The sequence below is a fragment of the Primulina huaijiensis genome, chromosome 6 (assembly GCF_012295235.1).
Source record: "Primulina huaijiensis isolate GDHJ02 chromosome 6, ASM1229523v2, whole genome shotgun sequence".
Lineage (NCBI taxonomy): Eukaryota > Viridiplantae > Streptophyta > Magnoliopsida > Lamiales > Gesneriaceae > Primulina > Primulina huaijiensis.
The window spans coordinates 14,489,041-14,509,172 of NC_133311.1; the positions used below are offsets into that span (position 1 = coordinate 14,489,041).

At 34.2% G+C, this 20,132-nt stretch overlaps 2 protein-coding genes and 1 long non-coding RNA gene across 6 annotated transcripts; 2 read left to right on the forward strand and 1 right to left on the reverse strand.

Moving 5' to 3' along the window:
• Positions 1-5,666: 5,666 nt before the first annotated feature.
• LOC140978622 (short-chain dehydrogenase/reductase 2b-like) lies at positions 5,667-7,944 on the forward strand. The gene is made up of 5 exons (XM_073443804.1): positions 5,667-5,760; positions 6,134-6,377; positions 6,777-6,854; positions 7,003-7,188; positions 7,319-7,944. Exons 1-5 carry the CDS (start codon positions 5,741-5,743, stop codon positions 7,694-7,696), a joined length of 906 nt encoding a protein of 301 aa, XP_073299905.1. The 5' UTR covers positions 5,667-5,740; the 3' UTR covers positions 7,697-7,944.
• A 3,659-nt stretch (positions 7,945-11,603) lies between these two features.
• Positions 11,604-12,595, forward strand: LOC140979580 (uncharacterized). The gene is made up of 3 exons (XR_012175773.1): positions 11,604-11,699; positions 12,046-12,224; positions 12,461-12,595. It is a non-coding gene; the product is annotated as an uncharacterized lncRNA (long non-coding RNA).
• LOC140979579 (homoserine dehydrogenase) lies at positions 12,306-18,428 on the reverse strand. Of its 4 annotated transcripts, none has more exons than XM_073445037.1 (12): positions 18,204-18,428; positions 17,912-18,059; positions 17,679-17,759; positions 16,912-17,027; positions 16,640-16,693; positions 15,857-15,944; positions 15,639-15,731; positions 14,271-14,311; positions 13,705-13,758; positions 13,452-13,615; positions 13,137-13,206; positions 12,306-12,618 (listed from the first exon to the last, which is right to left on the reverse strand). In XM_073445037.1, the coding sequence occupies exons 1-12, from the start codon at positions 18,297-18,299 to the stop codon at positions 12,493-12,495; spliced, it is 1,131 nt and encodes a 376-aa protein (XP_073301138.1). In that variant the 5' UTR covers positions 18,300-18,428; the 3' UTR covers positions 12,306-12,492. The 4 variants fall into 4 exon arrangements, with proteins under 4 accessions (XP_073301138.1, XP_073301137.1, XP_073301141.1 ...); XM_073445036.1 differs by having other exon boundaries at positions 17,909-18,059; positions 18,204-18,426; XM_073445040.1 differs by having other exon boundaries at positions 17,912-18,024; positions 18,204-18,367.
• Between the last annotated feature and the right edge of the window lie 1,704 nt (positions 18,429-20,132).

Consider the following 20,132-nt stretch of genomic DNA (forward strand, 5'->3'; position numbering starts at 1 on the left):
CCGGATCAACCCTCGCATCTTTGCGCTTCGGTATCGTCGTTTCGTGTGTATATTCATCAAGGCATATATAATCTTTCGTTTTCGCATCGATCATATCATATTATGTGTTTTGATGTTGTTTATGCGTAAAAATTCATGTATGTTGGGTAAAGTTTGAGCGATTATGTTTTTAAATGATTCCTGAAAGTTTTTAGATCTCAAAAACCCGATGTTGCTGTCATTTCGTGTACTATACAATTTCGGTTGATTTTATGGAAAAGATTTCAACATATAAAACGATATACTTTTCGATACCTTCGATTTGACAGTAAATTCGTAATTTTTGGACAAGAAACGAGTGAGTTATGATTTTTCTCGTGTGATTGCTAAAACTGTAATTTTATGAAAATGTGTTCTTGACGTATTCTTGAGAATTGTTTGTTACAGGCTTCGTTGGTAGCCGCCGGATGATTGCTGCTGTATTTAGGTATATTGGATATGATATTTGGACGATATTTGGTGATTCTTTTCTTGTCGTTAGACACTTGGTTGTATTAGAAGTCATAGGGAGCAATTTATGTCAAAATTCGTGTTTATGGGATTGTGTTGCGTTGTATATTGTGCGTCATTGTTTTGGGACGTTCGTGTGAGTTTGAATCATTGTCATAGCGTCCTATGATGAGTCTCATTGCATCGGTTCGAGTCGGTTGGGCGTGGCATAGAAATTTCATCAAAAAAATGTGTTTTTGTGTTGGTTGTGCGCAGGGTAGCGCCGCATCGCTCTGCAGAGAGCTCCCCAGCGCCCGTCCTGCGCAACACTAGCGCCGTGGCGCTACCCTTGTGGCGCCGCAACGCTAGTGGTGCGGCCCTGCTAGCACCTAGGCACTAGGCAGCGCCGCAACACAGCAAGGCCCAGCGCCTAGGCGCTTGTCCATGATTTGTAAACCACTATTTTAGGCTCATGTCTTCTATGGTTTGGGAAATGTTCACACATCATTTTAGGGTTCCTTTCGGGGGTTGATATCATGGTTTAGTATGATTAAACGAAGTCAAGTTCAGAGTGCTCTAGAACATCATAAGCTATTTAATTACTTCGGGGTTGAGTACGAGTAGTACGTCTAAGTTATGAAAATTAAGTACTTGATAATGTGTTAATATGTGCAGCAGTAGCCCAAGCGAGATCCAACGAATCCCTCAACGCCATGTAAGTATGTTCGACGTGCAAAAGAAAATGTTTATTTTATTGAGGTATGCGAAATGTCTTGTGATCAAATATGAATGAGTTTGGAAGTCGGTGAACATGACCGAGGACCTCTCCACTCCGGTAAAGCATGACCGGGTTTAGATCAGGATTGGAAAGCGGTAAAGCATGACCTTGGACCAATCCACCTGGTAAAGCATGACCGAGGATCTCATGTATGTGGTAGTGGACATCCCTGTCAGCCCAGTACTGTTGTTTAGTCTGATCAGGCGCATTTATGTATGGGTCACTTGTTTTAAAACATATCTCTACGCAAAAATGATTATGTCTATGTATGTTCAAGTATATATGATGCAAGTATGTTTATGAAAAGTTTTACGATATGATAACATGTCTATGTTTATGTAAGTACGTTCAAGTTTAAGTATGTACACTCTACTTTGAAATGCATGTGGTTTTATTACGTATTATTCGTTATTCTCAGTTTATACATGTTGATTCTTTAGACTCACTAGACTTGATCGATGCAGGTGAGGACGAGTATGAGGAGACGAGGAGTGGGGACCAATGAGCCTGCTCAGACTGTGCGGAGGCTAAACCCAAAGACCGCCTATGTTTTAAGAATTTATGCACGTTGATTCAAATACTCTGATTTTCACGAGATTGCTTTACGTTGTTTAAACCAGTTCTTTTTGCAAACTATATTTGAAATCATTTTTATTGCAAATATTTTTAGATGAGCAGAATATTTTTATCCATGAAATAATTAATCCGATTAGGATGACTCAACTAGATTTGGGTACCAAAATATTGTTTCAATGATTGCAGGTACATAAAATGAAGAAAATTAAAGAATTTACATGTTATCTGAACAGTGGTTGTTCCAGACACATGAATGGAGATTTCAAGCTACTTTCAAAATTCATTAAATGCAAATAACCAAAGATCACTTTGGTGACAACTCTAAGGGTAAGGTTGTGGGTAAAGGTAATGTTATCCATGAAAAAGGTTGTTATCAAGGATGTGTTGCTAGTTGAAAATCTTTGCTCCAACTTGATTAGCATTATCCAGTCGTGTAATAATGGTTATTTTGTTGAATTCCACAAGCACTATAAAATCTAACAATGGTGACATCATGCTAACAGACTAAGAGAACAAAACGCCTATAAAGTTGAATTGATGAACAAATTGTTGCTCTTACATGTTTCGTTTCTTTAAATGCTAATAAACATTGGTTATGACACAAGCAACTAAATCACTTAATTTCAAATATATCTTCAGTCTGAGCATAAAAACGTTAGTGAACGGACTACCCAAAATCGATTTTACTAAAATTAAGATCTGTACTTCATGCCTGTTGGGGCAAGAAAATTAGATCTACTTTTAAAAACAGAGTGTATATTTTTCCACTAAGTTATTTGATCTGCTGCACAATGATTTATTTGGTCATGTACAAGTGAATATATTAGAGAGGATGAGGTACATTCTAGTGATAGTAGATGTTTATTCCAAGTATACTTGGGCGATATTTGAGCTGTCCAAAGACAAGACAAGACAAGACAAGACAAGTATCCAACTAGTAAAGATTTTAAAAAAAAATTGCAAAATGAGAAATCTCTTGTGATAGATAAGATAAAAATTGATAGGTGTACTAAATTTACGAATAAAACCCTCTCATCCTATCTAGATGACCAAGGAATCAAACATGAGTTCACTGCCACTAGATCATTCTAGCAAAATAGTTTTGCTGAGAGAATAAATCATACCTTAAAATACACGGATAGAAGAATGATAGCAGATTCTGTAGTTTCTCAAAAAATTTGGACAGCAACAGTCAACACATCTTGGCATACTCAAAACATAACAATGATAAATAAAACATATAATAAAAGTTCTTATTAGATCTTGATTTTGACAGTGATCGCACGATTGATTTAAGAATAAATGTTGAAGCATTCCTTGAGTCCAGTCCAGCCGCATAAGAACATCTCCCAGTCTGACAAGTTCATGAAGATGAAGGGCATGTACATCGTTAAGGGTTAAACAGTAACCAATGATTTCCAGCATATAGTGTTGGTCAGTATAGCTCTTTCTTTCTTTCTTTCGCGGACTTAAATCAGTTGCGCACATTGAAGAAGACCAAGGTTTGTCTAAAAAGAAAAATGTATGTGAGACGATATCACATGTCGTATTTTGTGAGAAGGATCTTTTATTTGAGTTATCCATGAAAAAATATTACTTTTTATGTTAAAAGTACTATTTTTAATTGTGAATATCGGTAGAGTTGACCCGTCTCACAGATGAAGATTCGTAAGACCGTCTCACAAGAGACCTACTCTTGTTTAAATAATTATCGATTAAAATAAATTTTGCTTGTTTATTCATTCCGTTTATGCATGTATTGTAGCTAGAAATGAGTTAGTTTTAAATAATGGCTAGAGATCACTTGGCATCTTTACTCAAGTTAAAATAGAATTTGGGTATAAAATATTAAGTTTTTTTTTTCATATTATTTGAAATGTTACGCAGAACACCGAAATTCTAATTTTACACCACAGACCATTACAATAGTGTGGTCTCCATGTCAAGAAGTACAATAAATTTAAATTTGGTGTTAATCATTAAATTAACCCCACTACAATATGACAATAGTCATATTTAATTAACATTATTATTCATTATTTAATAGGAATACACCCCGACACAATTTGGGTTGATATTGCAAAAAACATTCAAGTGTATAGACGAAACCAAATTTATATCTTAAGGAGATCTAGTTATGATATGAATTTGGAGTTCTTGCCTGAGTCTATGCCTCATCACCTAGTTTTCTAGAAATATTTGCACTACTTTAAGAAGAACCAAGAAGCTATTCATGAAATGGGTGCAAACAACTATTATTTGTCCAAATAAGACATTCTCAAGCTCTAATTTTTCAGTGCAACATCAGAACCAATCGGGAAAGACTCACACGAAGCTTTCTACGTCATCAAACTAAGGACACCATATATGAATTATTTAATTGGAAAAATATGTAGAATAAGGGATGCAATATGCCCTTCATTTATTTTACAAATTTTATCCGGTAATTTGTATGTATTTTGTAATTTGTTGTGGAACATTTTAAGTAGAGCAATCTCAGTGTCTAGTCGACGATATGCATGTGGTTTAAGTCATGTTATGAAGTGTGTGTGTGTTTCGAATTTTGCATGTTGTGTGTTGTGCTCGAACGACCCCCCACTTGCTGAGTATTTCCTAAAATACTCACCCCTTACTCTCTCCTCCCCTCCCCAGATTTATCCGAAGAACAGGTTGAGGAAGAGGAGTCCGAACAATTTTGGGGCTAGTGATTCACGAGATTAGTAGTAGCCATGTTTTCGAATTTTCGTATTTTTAATTCCTTGTCAAACGTTTTCACATTAATTATTTATTATTCAGTTGTAAAGACATTTGTATTTTGGAATTTATGGAATAAACTGGTTTCGGTTTATACTGTGTTACTAGGCTGGTTGTTTTTCGATTGTGTGATTGATGAACAACACCGGTGTCAACTAACTCCGATCTCGAGGCGTGACACATTAAACATTACTTTTCACACACATGATGAGCATATGATAAGCACGATGTGAATGGAATTTTACTATCGCTATGTTATTATCTCTATTTGGGAATTCAAACAAAGCAAAAAAAAAAAAAAAACATCAAGGAGTGACAACATAATTTTCATGACACAAGTACTGAATAGCGATTTATATTTGAAGATTTACTCATAAAATATTATTAGTAAAAAAAATTAAATTCTTTTAAATATTTAAGACGCTAAAATTAAGTATGATCCCATTTATCCATAGAAAATGATAGCTGGAAATTATGGTCACAGCTGGGGTTGCATATTCCGTATATGCTGTCGCAACACAACTAAAAAAATCCAACCCGTACGATTTTCATCATTTATTTAAATATCACTTATCTGTCAAATGGAGAAAACAATTGACCAAACAAAAAAGATTATATAATACTGAAACTTATGACATACAATGCCATTTGGAAATTTAAACATAGTAAAATCTAAATTTTATGTATAAATACAAGTATATTATGATTAATTTTTAGGTTATTTTAGTCTACATCTTGAAATAACATTTCTACAAAAATTATTGTGAGACGATCTCATAAGTTAATTGAGTAGGTCTCTTGTGAGACGGTCTCACGAATCTTTATCTATGAGACAGGTCAACCCTATCGATATTCACAATAAAAAGTAATATTCTTAGCACAAAAAGTAATATTTTTTTATGGATGACTCATATAAGAGAACCGTCTCACAAAATACGACTCGTGAGATCGTCTCACACAAATTTTTGCTAAGTTTTAATTTTTTAATGTGAGTTTTATATTTGAATAACTCATAACAAAAATATTATTTTTTATGTTAAAAATATAATTTTTTATTATAAATATGAACATGATTTATTTGTGACGCACCTCCACCGCTCCAATCACCATTTTCTCCATCAGCCACGCACTTGGAAGCTCAGCAACTATTCAAGAATTGCAGTAATGGGTCAGCAAAGAATGAGGTGAACAACATTAAGACCAATTCTATGAATGTATTCAATTTTCCGAGCTAGTCGGATTCAAATTCGTCGGGGGTCGTGAAATTTATCGGTTTTTTTTTTGTTTTTGTTTTTTTAGAAGAGTGAGATTTTATTGAAATTGAATACTTAGTTCCGGATCTGTTGAAATGTGATGAATCTGTATGGGTCTTTATTTTCTAGCATATTCAGCTCGAATTATCCAGTAATTTGTGAAATTTTATTGAAATTTCTGATTTACCAGTCCACTTGATTGATTTCTGATTCAACCTGAATCCCATATTTTTGGTGATCTTGGAAGTCATTTTGCGAAACCATAGATAGCATTATATTGAGGGTTGACTGTGTTTTCACGTAGGTATGCAGTGGTGACCGGAGCAAACAAGGGTATCGGTTTTGAGACCGTCCGGCAGCTTGCCAAAGCTGGAGTCACTGTTGTTTTAACAGCAAGAAATGAGAAGAGGGGTACCGAAGCCACGAAAGCGGTGATCGAATCGGGTTTCTCGAATGTAGTATTCCATCACTTAGATGTTCAAGACAAGCAGAGCATTGCAGATTTGGCTAAGTTCGTAACAACCGAGTTTGGAAGACTTGATATCTTGGTATGTGTAATGATTTATGTTAAATAGTTGCCACCCAAAATCATGAATAATTTAGTTCTGTTATATTCTAGATACATGGGTAGAGTCAATTATGGTTGGATCAAATAAATTTCATATGTTTTCAATGCATATAGTTAATATGGGATTCATGTACACCACACAAGATCTGTCGCTCATCGTAGTGTGTTGACAAGATTTAATGTTGATGCTTAATGGAGACTAACTATTCTTGATCTTAACATTGTACACTTTATATCAGACTTTTTCTTTATTTATTTTTCTCAAGTACTGCACAAATTACGCATTTCTGAACCCGCCAAGAAGCAAAATCCTGGTACGGACCCTGACTAATTGCTTTCCTTTCAGACTCGACTAATCCAAGGTTACCTGTTTCTGCAGGTGAACAATGCTGGAGCTTCTGGAGTTGTAGTTGATGAAGATAGACTAAGGGCTTTAAATATAGATCCTGTAACATGGGTGAGAAACAAAAAGCACATCGCTTAAGCATCCTCGCTACACTGTCCAAATGTTTAGTCCCAAATAGTGTTTCTAGACGATACGTTAATTCATCTACAGACATATTTAGCTCACATGAAAAGATTTGCATCTCTTTTTATCTATGCAGCTATCTGGGAAGGCGACAAACATGGTTCAAGATTCAATGATAACAACCTATGAAAAGGCAAAAGAATGCTTAGAGACGAATTACTATGGTGTCAAGAATGTAACAGAAGCCCTTCTTCCTTTACTAGAGCTTTCAACCACGGGTGCAAGAATCGTGAATGTATCTTCCCTGAGGAGTGAACTAAAAGTAATCGTATTATCATCGTAGATACTCTACTCATCATAAGTCAGATCAATTTGATGACTTGGACATCTGTTTTCTAAGCAAAATCTAAATTAGTCTACTGATCTTTAATCTTTACTCTGTTATTATGCAGCGTATTCCAAATGAGCAGAGAAGACAAGTACTTGGCGATCTTGATAATCTAACAGATGAGAAAATTGATGTGATACTGCAGAAGTTTTTGCAAGATGTCCAAAAGGATGCTCTTGAAGCCAATGGGTGGCAAAAGATGCTACCAGCTTACAGCATATCAAAGGCCACTCTTAATGCATATACTAGACTTCTTGCAAAGAAGTATCCAAATATGTGTATTAACTGTGTACATCCAGGATATGTCAAAACCGATATTAATTGGAATACGGGAACAATGACATTGGAAGAGGGAGCCGAAGGCCCTGTCATGCTGGCTCTTCTACCCGAGGGAGGTCCAACCGGATGTTATTTCGATCGTACCCAAGTGGCTGAGTTTTGATTATCCATGTGGCTGAGTTTTGATCACTTCACATTTAAGAAAATCATTTGAGCGTCTTATCTTTTCAAGGATCAGTGAGGCAGCCCTGATGTACTTAATGCTCTGATACTATTCTACATGAATAAAACCATGTTGCAACTTCTATTTTTTTGCTTTTATAGCATCCAAGGAGGAATAACTTCTCGGACTAGCCTAATGGCATTTGTCAATTTCTGCTCAGATTCATTTAACACTACCACTTATCATCCCATTTGTCGTACAGAAAATATGCAGAGCGATAGTGCCAAATAACCAACAGACCGCTATATTAAAGCTCCGGAAAAAAACCAACACCTTTCTATATCTATAATACATATTATCTATATCTATCTATGAGTTAGTTTTTTTAGAGATGATTTCACGAACTATATTCGTAAGACGGGTCAACCTGATTTATACCTACCATGAGAAGTCATACTTGTGGCGTAAAAAATAATATATTTTCATGAGTCGGGTCGGGTCGGGTCGGGTCGGTGATATTTCAAACAAAAATTAACATGTGAGATGGTTTTACAAGAGTTTGTGTCTACCTATGCTTATCTATACTTGTTCTTATTATCCATATATCTAAGTGTGAATAGTGGACAAGTTTTCCATTGTGAATTCATAATTTTGGCCTGCAGCTATAGGTAAATGAACATGGACTAGATGAATGGTCATAGGAATAAAGAGTAAGTGTCTTTTAAGACGGTCTCATAGATCATTATTAGTGATACGGGTCAACCATGCCCATATTTAAAATAAAAAATAATACTTTTGCAAAAAAAAAAACAATATTTTTTAATAGATGACCGAAATAGAATATATGTCTCACAAAATTGACTTTGAGACCGTCTCACGGGAGTTTTTGTAAGGAATAAATGTAATGTAACATAAAAATATCATGGCGCAGAAATGGAAAAAATTGGATTTAATTAAGAGTAGTCATGGCCATTGGCCGGGTTTGGTACGGGTCCAGGCATGAAAAAGCCTGACCCTTCACCGGCCCACTCGTGGCTGGTTACGGTCTAGGTCACGAAATCGACGGTTTGGATTCAGGTCTCATTAACCTTTACATATGTACCATTAGGAGTGACGTTACTCAATCACTCGCATTTCTTCTCATCATTATTTCAGATGTTCCCTCAGTTCATCTTGGCTTTTTCATCACTTTTAATATGTTGTGTTCGACTTGCGGCTTTTGACTAATCATTGCAAACGTTGGGTTTCAAAATTTTCCAGCCTTGAGCTAGAAGTACGTCTCTCATCCAATATATTTCCTCCAATACTAAAAGTTTGCTCCACTGCAACCGTTGAAACAGGACTAGCTAGAATTTCTTTTGTACAAAATTAGATATTTTTTATTTTTTGCGACCATCATCGTAATATATCGAAAGTTTTCTCATTTGCATCACTAAAATCAAAAGTAGTGGTAAAATTATTCTCGAGTCCTTGACTGAAACTTGAGAATCCTCGTGTACGTTTCGTCTGTTCCCTTAAAAAGTTGTGTTTTAGTAAGTTAAGAAGTGATCTTACTAGAGGTAGTGGATAGTTGTTCATGTGGAACATTTTGTCCATCATATTTGGTGTCATATTGATTATAAATATCATATTAACGAGATCTAATGTTAAACAAAATCAATGAGATAGATGAAATTTTTTCCGTAGTAGGGTCTAAAAAATCAAAATATAATGTTAACATTTCTTATAAACCGTCCAATTTAAGTATAGGATCCAAAACAAAATCACATAAAAATATTTCAGAAATTTTTTAAAAATATTTTTCTCATTCTGCTTTCATGACATAAATACATTGAATTGAAGCATCATCAATAGATTTAATATGTTTACTAAAAATATATACAATATTGCAACAATATATTAAACTAAATTAAAAGTAGGATAATAAACACTAAATAATTGGAAATTAGCATCATTAAAAAATTTTAAAATTTGATAAATACAAGTGCATATGTTCCAATGATTCCTCCTGTCGATGTTCTCTAAGATTTGTCTTGGCTTTCTTCATCACTTTTAATATGTTGTGTTCGACTTGCAGCTTTTGACCAATCATTGAACAAACATTGGGTTTCCAAATTTTTCAGCCTTAAGCTAGATTGTCTCTCATCCAATGTATTTTCCCCAATACTAAAAGCTTGATCCACTGCAACTGTTGAAACGGGACAACGTATAATTTCTTTTGGCACTATAGACAAAATTGGACATACATTTGTTTTTTGCGACCATCATTGCAGTATGTCGAAATTTTCCTCATTTGTATCACTAAAATCAAAAGTAATGATAAAATAATTATCAAGTTCCTGACTTTAACTTGAGGATCCTCGTGGAAGTTTTGTCTGTTCCCTTAAAAAAAGTTGTGTTTTAGTTAGTTAAGAAGTGATATTACTAGTGGTAGTGGATAATTGTTCATGTGGAAGAATTTGTCTACCATATTTTGTGTTATATTCATTATAAATATCAAATAAATGAGTTCTAATATTAAACAAAATCAATGAGATAGATGAAATTGTTTCCGTAGTAGGGTCTAAAAAATCATAATATAATGTTAACATTTCTTATAATATGCCCTCTCTCACTAACTTGTCCATCCAATATATCAAATCCAATAGTCTAAATGAATTTTCCACCTTTCCCTTGAATGTGGCCTTGGTCATTATTTCTTTCAAAAATGACTCCCAAGTTTGTAGATAGTTTATGTCTGACGAGTCAAACATGTCATCTCTCACTAACTTGTCAATCCATCTTTGATAGATATGACCTAGTATAATGTGCCAAATGTGTGATGGTTTTGGAATATAGACATTTTTAATGGAATATATTTTAGTTTTAAGTTATATAGATATGTTTTTAAGTTTCCCAACTCAAATCAAACATACAAACAAATATGACACAAGTTTTTAAATTAATAATGGAACAAATTTTCAAAATTAAAATATCTAATTTTGAATACAATTCAAAATTTATATCACGTCATAAAAAGAAATAATTAAAAGATTTTAATTAATTCATATCGTCCATCATTTGTGGATGCATGATGAACATCACTAGGGGTCGTCATCTAGCTCATATCATTGAAGAGGCCTGGATATCAAAAACTTGTATCATCCACTGTTATACGTGATGTGAATTGGGTAGAATTCTCATGTCTTTGGCTCATATTATCGGGAAACTCATGGCAAACATCCATTACAATTCAAGATTGATGAATGGGTTGACTGGACACACAATGATAAACGACGTCATATTATTATGTCCTTATCAAAGTGTGAGACGGAAGCGCAGAGGTTCCATTGGGATGAAATTGGGCTCTAGCTTATGAAAATTATGATTTACTGATATTATTCGAGATCATAATTGTCTGATTGAGCTCCGTATTCATTAAAGAAAAAGTGATTACCCATTTTCATTATAAGATGATAAAAATGTCAGAATAATGGAAGAATAATTCAGACATTAACAGTACCATGAACACATGAATGAGTTATAGGTCTTCGTTCTTGTATGATATAAGCAATACGAATGACCCTACTATGTGGTACTTATGCGTTATTTGGGCTAAAAAATAGGGTAACTTTGGTGTCAATAATACCCAATGTGTCATGAATACATGTATGGGTTATTAGTTTTTGTCCCTTTGCTCATACATGGCTTGTTTTTTTTTTTTTTAAAGTGTTTTCGTAACCATGACATTATAATATTACTTATGTAATATTTTATCTTAATTTATACTATATTTATGTGCACCCAATACTCATATCATTTTCAAACTGATGTTTTCAAAATACCATTGGTACTCTATGTGATTATACCAAACACCACCAACACCAAACAATTGTATCAGTATATCAATGCAAACTAGAAGACAAAATAAACTATGAAGTGGTTTCCCATAAATGTGATCAAATGACACTGGATGCAGAGCCAGCGTATCAATTTTGTCAATTTGAAACGCATGTATAGTTGAGTCATGTTCGAGAGATCATCGTCATCGCTCAAAGTCACATACATTTTCTCATAAGGTCCTACATATTGCAAAAAAAAAAAAATATCTTTGGCTTTATCTCTACACTTTGTCGACAGCTCCAAAAATAACTCAATTAAAGAATTATTTATCGATATCATGTATAACTCCTCGTTGTATTGACAGCTGGTACCAAGGATCAATTCGCTCGACGAACTAGCTCTCGATTCCCATCTATGTTGTGCTTCTATGATAACTTCAAATCCATATATTTTTTTAAAGCAAATCATACGTTTTTAAAAGCAAAATCATGCATCGAGCTCAAACATTAAATATGCACATAATTGAGCTTAAATAACAAAAAAAACATCAACACCAGAGAAGAGAATAATGTCTGCGCCGTTGGCCCACAACCACCAGTAACAACACTCGCCCGTTCACAGATCGGTGATCCAAGATTTTCTCGTTTTCTTCATTTTCTCGACGTAGGAATCTATTTGAAGAGAAATGGGGACTGCCATTTGTGATGTCATTTATAAGGCAATGATAATTAAGTTTTATTACACATATGATAATACATAATATATAAATTTAAATGCAATGAGGAGCTAGAAATAAAAATTTCTACTCCAAATTTAGCCAAGCGAGTATATTCTGTTGTGCAGAGGAGTTATGTATAATAACCCACAAGAACATTTAACATTTAAGAGTTGCATCATTCAGAGGGTCGATAACCCTGCCAATAAATTCACAGCAAAAAAGAGTCATATTTGCCTCATCAGGCTAACTTGATAGATTATATGAACATATCCTGCATATCGATGATATCAGAAAGGACACCGGCTGCAGTAGTATCGTTGCCTGCTCCAGCACCTTGAATAACCAGGGGTCGTTCATTATAGCAACGGCTATATATTTCCAGCTGCATGTAGAAAAAGCACTCTGTGAATGCCGCATATTATCAAAATAAACTCCAGACTAGTAGGAATGGGAAAGAAAGAGAATTATATCATGAACATTGGTGAAAAATACCAAAATCAGAACCTCTATAAATGAGAAGTTATCGCGAATTGTGCAGAAATTTCATGCAAGTATGATGATGCACATAGATCTTGAGATTAAAAAATGATTTCTTTGAAGCACCAGTGTACTCAAAGCACAAGTGGGGCTGCTTGATGAAAGCATTCAGATTCACTTGATTTTTTTAAAATTTTATACATCATTGTGTCCCATAGGTAGGCTAATGTTGGAGTTAATTACCAATCACCAGGGGCATGGTATGCCCCCGCGTCAAATTATATTTACAGCGTGATATCAATTGTCATTTACATTATATTATAATTGGAGTGCAATGACATTGACTAGCTCTTTTCACATTAAACGACAAACGAGAAAAATGCCATGGATAGGCATGCAAGTTAAGGTACAAAATTTGCTTACCACGTTGTCACTTCCCCTCAATCTACCAAGAGGAGAATCTTTTGGAAGTTCTTGTATGCCAACTTCACACCTATTACAGTTTTAAAACGGCATGTCAAATGACAAACTTGGTTTTATCTAAATTTAAGCCAAATGAATTCTAATTAATTGCAACAGCATGAACAAAGTATCGACTTGAATCATTACCAACTGAAGCCATGACGACGAGCAAATTACCAAGTAAGAACAAATAGCACACAACTTATATGACACGTATGATCTAAGTATTTTTTTGTCCACAATCAGCTATGCACAACACTCTGGAGTAAGAAGTACCTGGACTTCTCAATCAAACAAACATAGCGTAGAACATTTCCATTTGAAGAAGCTTTTTCGATCCTACGCCTGATATCTCTATCAAGTAATGGAAGCCCTTTTGCCAAAAATTCTTCGACAGTCATTAAATCAGGTCCCATTTCTATAGGATACAAGCTTTCAACCTACCAGGTTTTATTGTCATAAAAAATCTAATTTTGGACAAGTTTGATCGACAAAATGCAACATCAGGAGACATGCCACACAGACTAACCTTAATGTCGTCCAAGCTAATACGGTGACCAAGAAGGCGGGCAAGGATCAGAGCCTATAATAAAAATACAAAAAATAACATTTTCTTAAAGCAAATCAATGGTTTCCCATGACGATGCAGACCAAATACAAATGCCCTAACAGCCAAAATAATGGATATGTCAGTATAGCATCTGAATAAAATACATCAAGTAGGAATTCCTGATTAAGTAGATTGAATTTTGAAAAAATAAAAACAGAGAATAACGAAAATGCATGACAGCCCTTTTAGCATGGTCATCTGCAAGATGACAATCAGAGTAGCCTCAAACTTCCATTATTATGATTTAATGGATGAAAAAGAGATCAAACTCCTTTGGTTCTATATCTTAGTCAACATTGAGCTACCACCGAGTTTCAGGATATAAAATTTTAAAGTGAGGACCACAAAATTTTTTGGCAGAGAGACAGCGTAAGGAAGTATTATCGTTCTACCAATATATGATAACATAGAAAATTACCACTTTTTGAAATCGAAAGAATGACATTAGCAAATGTCCACAAAATGAAAAGGGATGGCATCCACACCTTTCGAGCTACATCCAACCCACTAAGATCGTCTCGAGGGTCTGAAAGCGAATATGAAATTCAAAATCAGGAAAATCATTGTTTTAAAAAAAAATGAGGCAGAAACTGCATGAAATATGCCAACCCAGAGGCTCTTTTCAGTGTTGTCTTGCAAGCCTTTGAGAAAGGTTCGGTGACTACGTAATCCTATATCACAAGATCCAGTCAACAATTGAAAATTCATTTGTTGATCTTGTCAGCGTGTACGGCTACTTGCTAGCTGTCGGCAGATTGATTCACGTACATCAAATGAACTTTACAATCTCATTTTCTCCTCCTTTAGACACTAACATTCTTATACCTTAGCAATTGGCATCTAGAACTATTTGAGCTTCGTTTTTCTTCTCTTGTTTCTATTTTCTAATATTTTGGTTGCACTAGATAATCAGTCACAAGCCAAAAAGAAACAAAAATCAACCCAAAGATATGCCTTCAAATGTATATGCATAAAGCAGTTGAAGAAGATTCTAATATGGTTTCTACATATTGGTTACTGCAAAGCCTCCAAGTAATTCCATGTACGGTAAAAGACATGGAATAGAAAGGCATATAAATGCATTGATTTAACCAATTTTTCCACCTAGTTATATGAGTTTTTGTTGGGGGAATTGAACTGAGATAAAAAAAAAAAGCACCTTTTCCGTTTTTCTAAAACTAATCAATTGATGCACAGACAAACTAGTTCCTCATTTTTGTTTTAAGCTGCATGCTATTAGAAATACAATCTGAATTGTTTTTTCTCATAAGATCTCAAACAGTTTCATATTGAGTTTAGAAAATAAAAAAGATAGAACTCACCTGTGGCTCTGAAGGGGGAAATTCTTATAGTTCATTTGTTTCATTTAATAAAAATCAAACCACCACCATAATGCAGCATATCAGTTCATGAATAATAAGCACTATAAGTCATCCAACTCAAGGCTAATGTTGCAGCCTTGACCAGATAGTAAGACCAATGAGTAAAAATATCTTCTGTTTGGAAGTCCCCATCAATCATCATCACAAAAAGAAAATGTATCATTGTCACAAGAAATCTTGACAAATCACTATCAATTTCTATGACCAAGAGACATCAAAAAGTGAGATGTCACCGACCTTTACACTAAAAGGGAAACATAACGACTAAATTTATCTTACTCATAATAAAGCCTTGTCCATATTAACAAATTGGAAAAAGAAATCCTTAACCTGATAAGAGGAATAGCATAACAGAGAATTTGAGTTCTTATTATTCTTCTTCGTGCAGAGTGCAGAGCATTGTTTAAAGCCCTCAAGTTTGACAGAAAAAGTAATACAAACACATAGCACGGTATGGTTGCATTTCATTACCAGGTTCAGTGTATCCAAGGCGTTTTGCGGCATTGACAACGTCACTAAAGGGTTTTCCAACTTCAACTTCACTCATCACATAACCCAGTGTACCTGAGAATCATAAGAACTATATAATTATCATATGCATCTTTTGATGGTCAAAATAAAGCAGGGTTATAAATCTTAACCTCAATTGAATAAAAGAAAGCAAATATTGGTAAAGTTGGAAAAAGTACCGCTTAGACTTCCAATGATTCGTTGAAGGGCATCTCCTGATGAAAGCATACGATTTATTGATGATATGACAGGAAGACCGGCACCAACCTAGCACATAATATGAGAAGTAATAAATGAAGTCCAGATTGCCAACATAGTGGATAATACAGACTCAAATTTATTAACAAAGAAAATGTATATGAATCTATTAAACACGATGGAGATCTTAATTACATGCCCATCAAAATTTCCACTAGAAAAGGGATGTACCATGTTAACCTCAATTAAGCTGGCAAAATTATCCCCAAACAAACTAACTGATATTTACTAGATACATATGGGATTTTTTGAGAATTATTATAATAATATGACTTTCTCATTTCTAGACATTAAATAATTAGTCAGCCTCCCGTTAACTATTAAAGACACATAAGAGATTAATGAAAAACTTCAAGGCCAAGAAAATAGGAAAGGAAACTATCCGAGTAATAGTGCCTAAACGAACATTTCTGTAACCAATACCTTAAAATAGAAATTAGTTTCTTGCACCATTAACTTGAAGAAAACTAAAGTGATTTTATTCAAATTCAAATAAAAGACATGAGGGGGACATGTGTATTTTTCTAGAATAAAGATTTTGGATTTTAAAAATGAAGCTAGAATCAGGGACAAAATAGATTTGATCCTCGTCAATTTTCCGCTAGTTAGTAAATAAACTAAAACCTCATTCCACAAACTTCATTGTTCATATCAATGCCTGAGATAAAACTAAAGCTGATGGAAATAGAAACCAAGTAACTCACAGTTGACTCATGCCGAATTAATCGAGGGTGTGAAATCAATTTGTCATAATCTTCCTGCAAACCAATAGGAAAATCACTACATGGTTAATAATATTGTAGCAAATTAGACAGCTCACCCAGATTACTTGACAATTGCAACATTTATTGAACAACAATATTGAAAGATGACTAAAAAGTCAATGCTTAGTTGTCAAGTATCTAAACGAATTATGATCTCAAAAAGACTATGATAGATACCAAAGATGTGCTAAGCCAGTACAAATACACAGTACCAACGAAGAACTTAGGGGCTGCTTGTTGGCCAGAACCACACAACATTCTAACTCCACGACCTTTCTTAGCAGTGGAATAGTGTTGCAGCTGGCTGAGCAGTCAATAAATGTCAGTCCTGTTAAATTGTGCAGACTTATAGTCAGCATGTTGATGTATAATCACAATATCAAATGCAACAGCGAAAAAAGTCTTATAACTTTGTACCTTAGTTTACAAAAGACTTGAAAAAAGGGAGAAGCATTTTAGTTATACCTTCAACATTACTTCCAATCTCACTCATCAATGACTCACACGCACACAAAGGAAAAGCAAACAAGCTAATGAAAAATGGAAGTAAAAGAATTTGGTATATAAAAGTGCCAACTCGTATCATTTCTTCGATCAGTCATCTACAAGGAATTCAGCCACAAAGTCTAATCCGTAGCTAAAACAAAATGCATATACAAGAACCAATCCGCTATTCGGAATTCAGCCACGAAGTATAATCCATAACTAAAGCAAAATACATATACAAGAACCAATCCACTATTTCTGGATCTCCCTTAACCTGCGCTTCTATTACGTAAATATCTTGCATTTCGAGTAAATGTATGTTTTGTGGCGGCTGGAGCTATGGCTAAACATAGCTCAAAATAAGTGACAAAATAAGTCATTAGAATGCACTAATAAAGAGAAAAATCATGCATTCCAACTTGGTAGAGTCTATGCTATACAAGTGAAACTGTTCACCAAGATCAACAAACGAAAACACAAAAGGCAAACAGACCTGTTGCCATTCTGCGGTAAGAAGCAGCAATATCAATGGCCTTGCTAGCCATTTCTTTACTTGAATATATTTGACATTGACCTAAGAATAGAAACACAAAGACACACACTTAATGCTCAATATTCAAAGCTAACTGCACACACATTGGTTAATTTTCAACAGAAAAAAGTCCCCATTTTTCCCCCAATAAACGCAGGGGTAGGACTTAGGAGAGAAGGAAAAAAATGTACCACCTTCAGAGAGGGTTTCCAAAGAAGAACCACTGGACTTTACTTCGCAAATTTGCAGCAAAAAATCATCATCCAATTCTGATATATATACATCGGGTACAACCACCATTGATTTGCTGTCACACACACCCACCACACTCAACCTCAACCTCTGTAACATTAAAATTTCCCAATCCACCAACACCATAGCAAACAAATGAATACTCCCACAACAAAATCAAGAAGCACGCATTCAACAGTTCATCAATAAGGATATATAAAAAAAAATTACAAATACAAATACACACTGGTCTACCTGATTGTAGTGAATGATGCGGCAGGAAACAATGTGGCGGAGAAGTTGACGGCCAACGCCGCCAATACCCATCAGCAAAAGTGGTATCTTTTTCATTTTCTCTCCCGCCCTTGATTCTTCGATCAATTCTTGGCCCGGCCTCGATTCGCCCTCTGAACGAGGCCAAATAAAAATAATGGAAAATTTAAACCGCAGATAAAAAAAATTTGTGGTCCATTGATTGATTTATTTATTTGAAAATTGAAAATTTTATGTAACTCGAGTATTTAAATAAATTGTTTCGCTCAAATAATCCAAAATCAGCTTGTGAATGTGGATCAAGATTGCATATATGGAGCCTTATTTGAATTATATATGAATGAAGTTTAATTATTAATTTATAGAAAAATCATGTTCTAATATAACACTTCTCGATAGAACCGACCGAGTTCATGAACACAGGTTTAAAATCGAAACAAATCGAGCAATAATCAAACGATCCTTGTACTTATGAATTTTCAAAAAGACAATAGATCAAGTAATAATTATTTTTCTTTCTATTTCGTTTTTTTGGTAGCCAGCGTCGCAAGATATTGACATTCTAACATTAGATTTTATGAGTTTTGGAGTCTCAAATTTATCACAAGGCCAAGAGATCCTCGACGCTAATGAACTATAGTTACATGAAAAAATGGGATAGGATGAAAGTGTAGGGACAAAAGCTTCTTTTATTCTTAAAATATACTCAAATTTTATATTTAATTATCATGTAATAAATAATCTACTTCCTAAAAAAGAGTAGATCTCTTGTGAGACGGTCTCACGAATCTTTATCTGTTAGACGGATCAACCATACCGATATTCACAATAAAAAGTAATATTCTTAGCATAAAAAGTAATATTTTTTCATGGATGACCCAAATAAGAGATCTGTCTCACAAAATACGAACCGTGAGACCGTCTCACACAAGTTTTTGCCTCTAAAAAAATATTAATCCCGAGTGTGAATAGCATTTATAGGCTTTCGTGAAAAAAATATATATAGCATTTATAGGCTACAAATTCAATTGAAATTGAAAATTATGCATATAATATTACATTTTAATTTTAATTATCTTAATTGGTTCAATAATCCATTTCAAGAATTAGATTTTTAAGTTTTTGTGCACGGAACAAATATTGATAGTTTGCATTTAGAATGACTTTTTATTAAAATAAAAAATAATAATTAGGAATTAGTCTTTATAAGGGTTTTTTTTTTTTTTTTTGGTTATTGAATTAAACCATGGTATCAAGCTAACTTTCTCCATTTGTTTTGCTAAGGATCAAAATAAAGTCCATTTAAACAATATGTGGAGTAAATATAAATAACATCTCCATTATGTTATATTTTCAACATTTAATTTTAGCCACTTTGGATAAATTGTTTGGTTAATCTATTTTTATTAAAAATTAAAATCCAAAAAAAGGCGGGACGACTGGCCCTAGGTTTGACCAGACGTCCAGACCCACCGAGTTGTCATTTCTATACAAGCTATACATTATACCAAAATTAGAAACAAAATCGATCTAGTATTTATATATAGGGAAAATGTGGAAATAAACCCGACAAATCCTAGATGTCAATGCTTAAATTGAGAACTAAACTCCCTTTAATTCAAGTAACTTCAATGTCCTGCGAGATCCTCTTGCAAAGACATATGTATATCTATTTTGTCTCTCGTAGGGAGGTCGGTCTCCCAAGTTGGAGCTCGGCCAAAAATCCGACATCATTAGTACTTCTTAGTTAGTTTCTTTCAAGAATCACTAGTTTTGTGTGTATGATATGGATGATCGATGGATCACTATCATATAGGTACAAATAGTTCAAATCGATCAAGATCCGTAGGGATCTTCATTCGTGTTAAAGGAGTAGAAAGTATATCAACCCTTATTTTCAAGATGATGTCG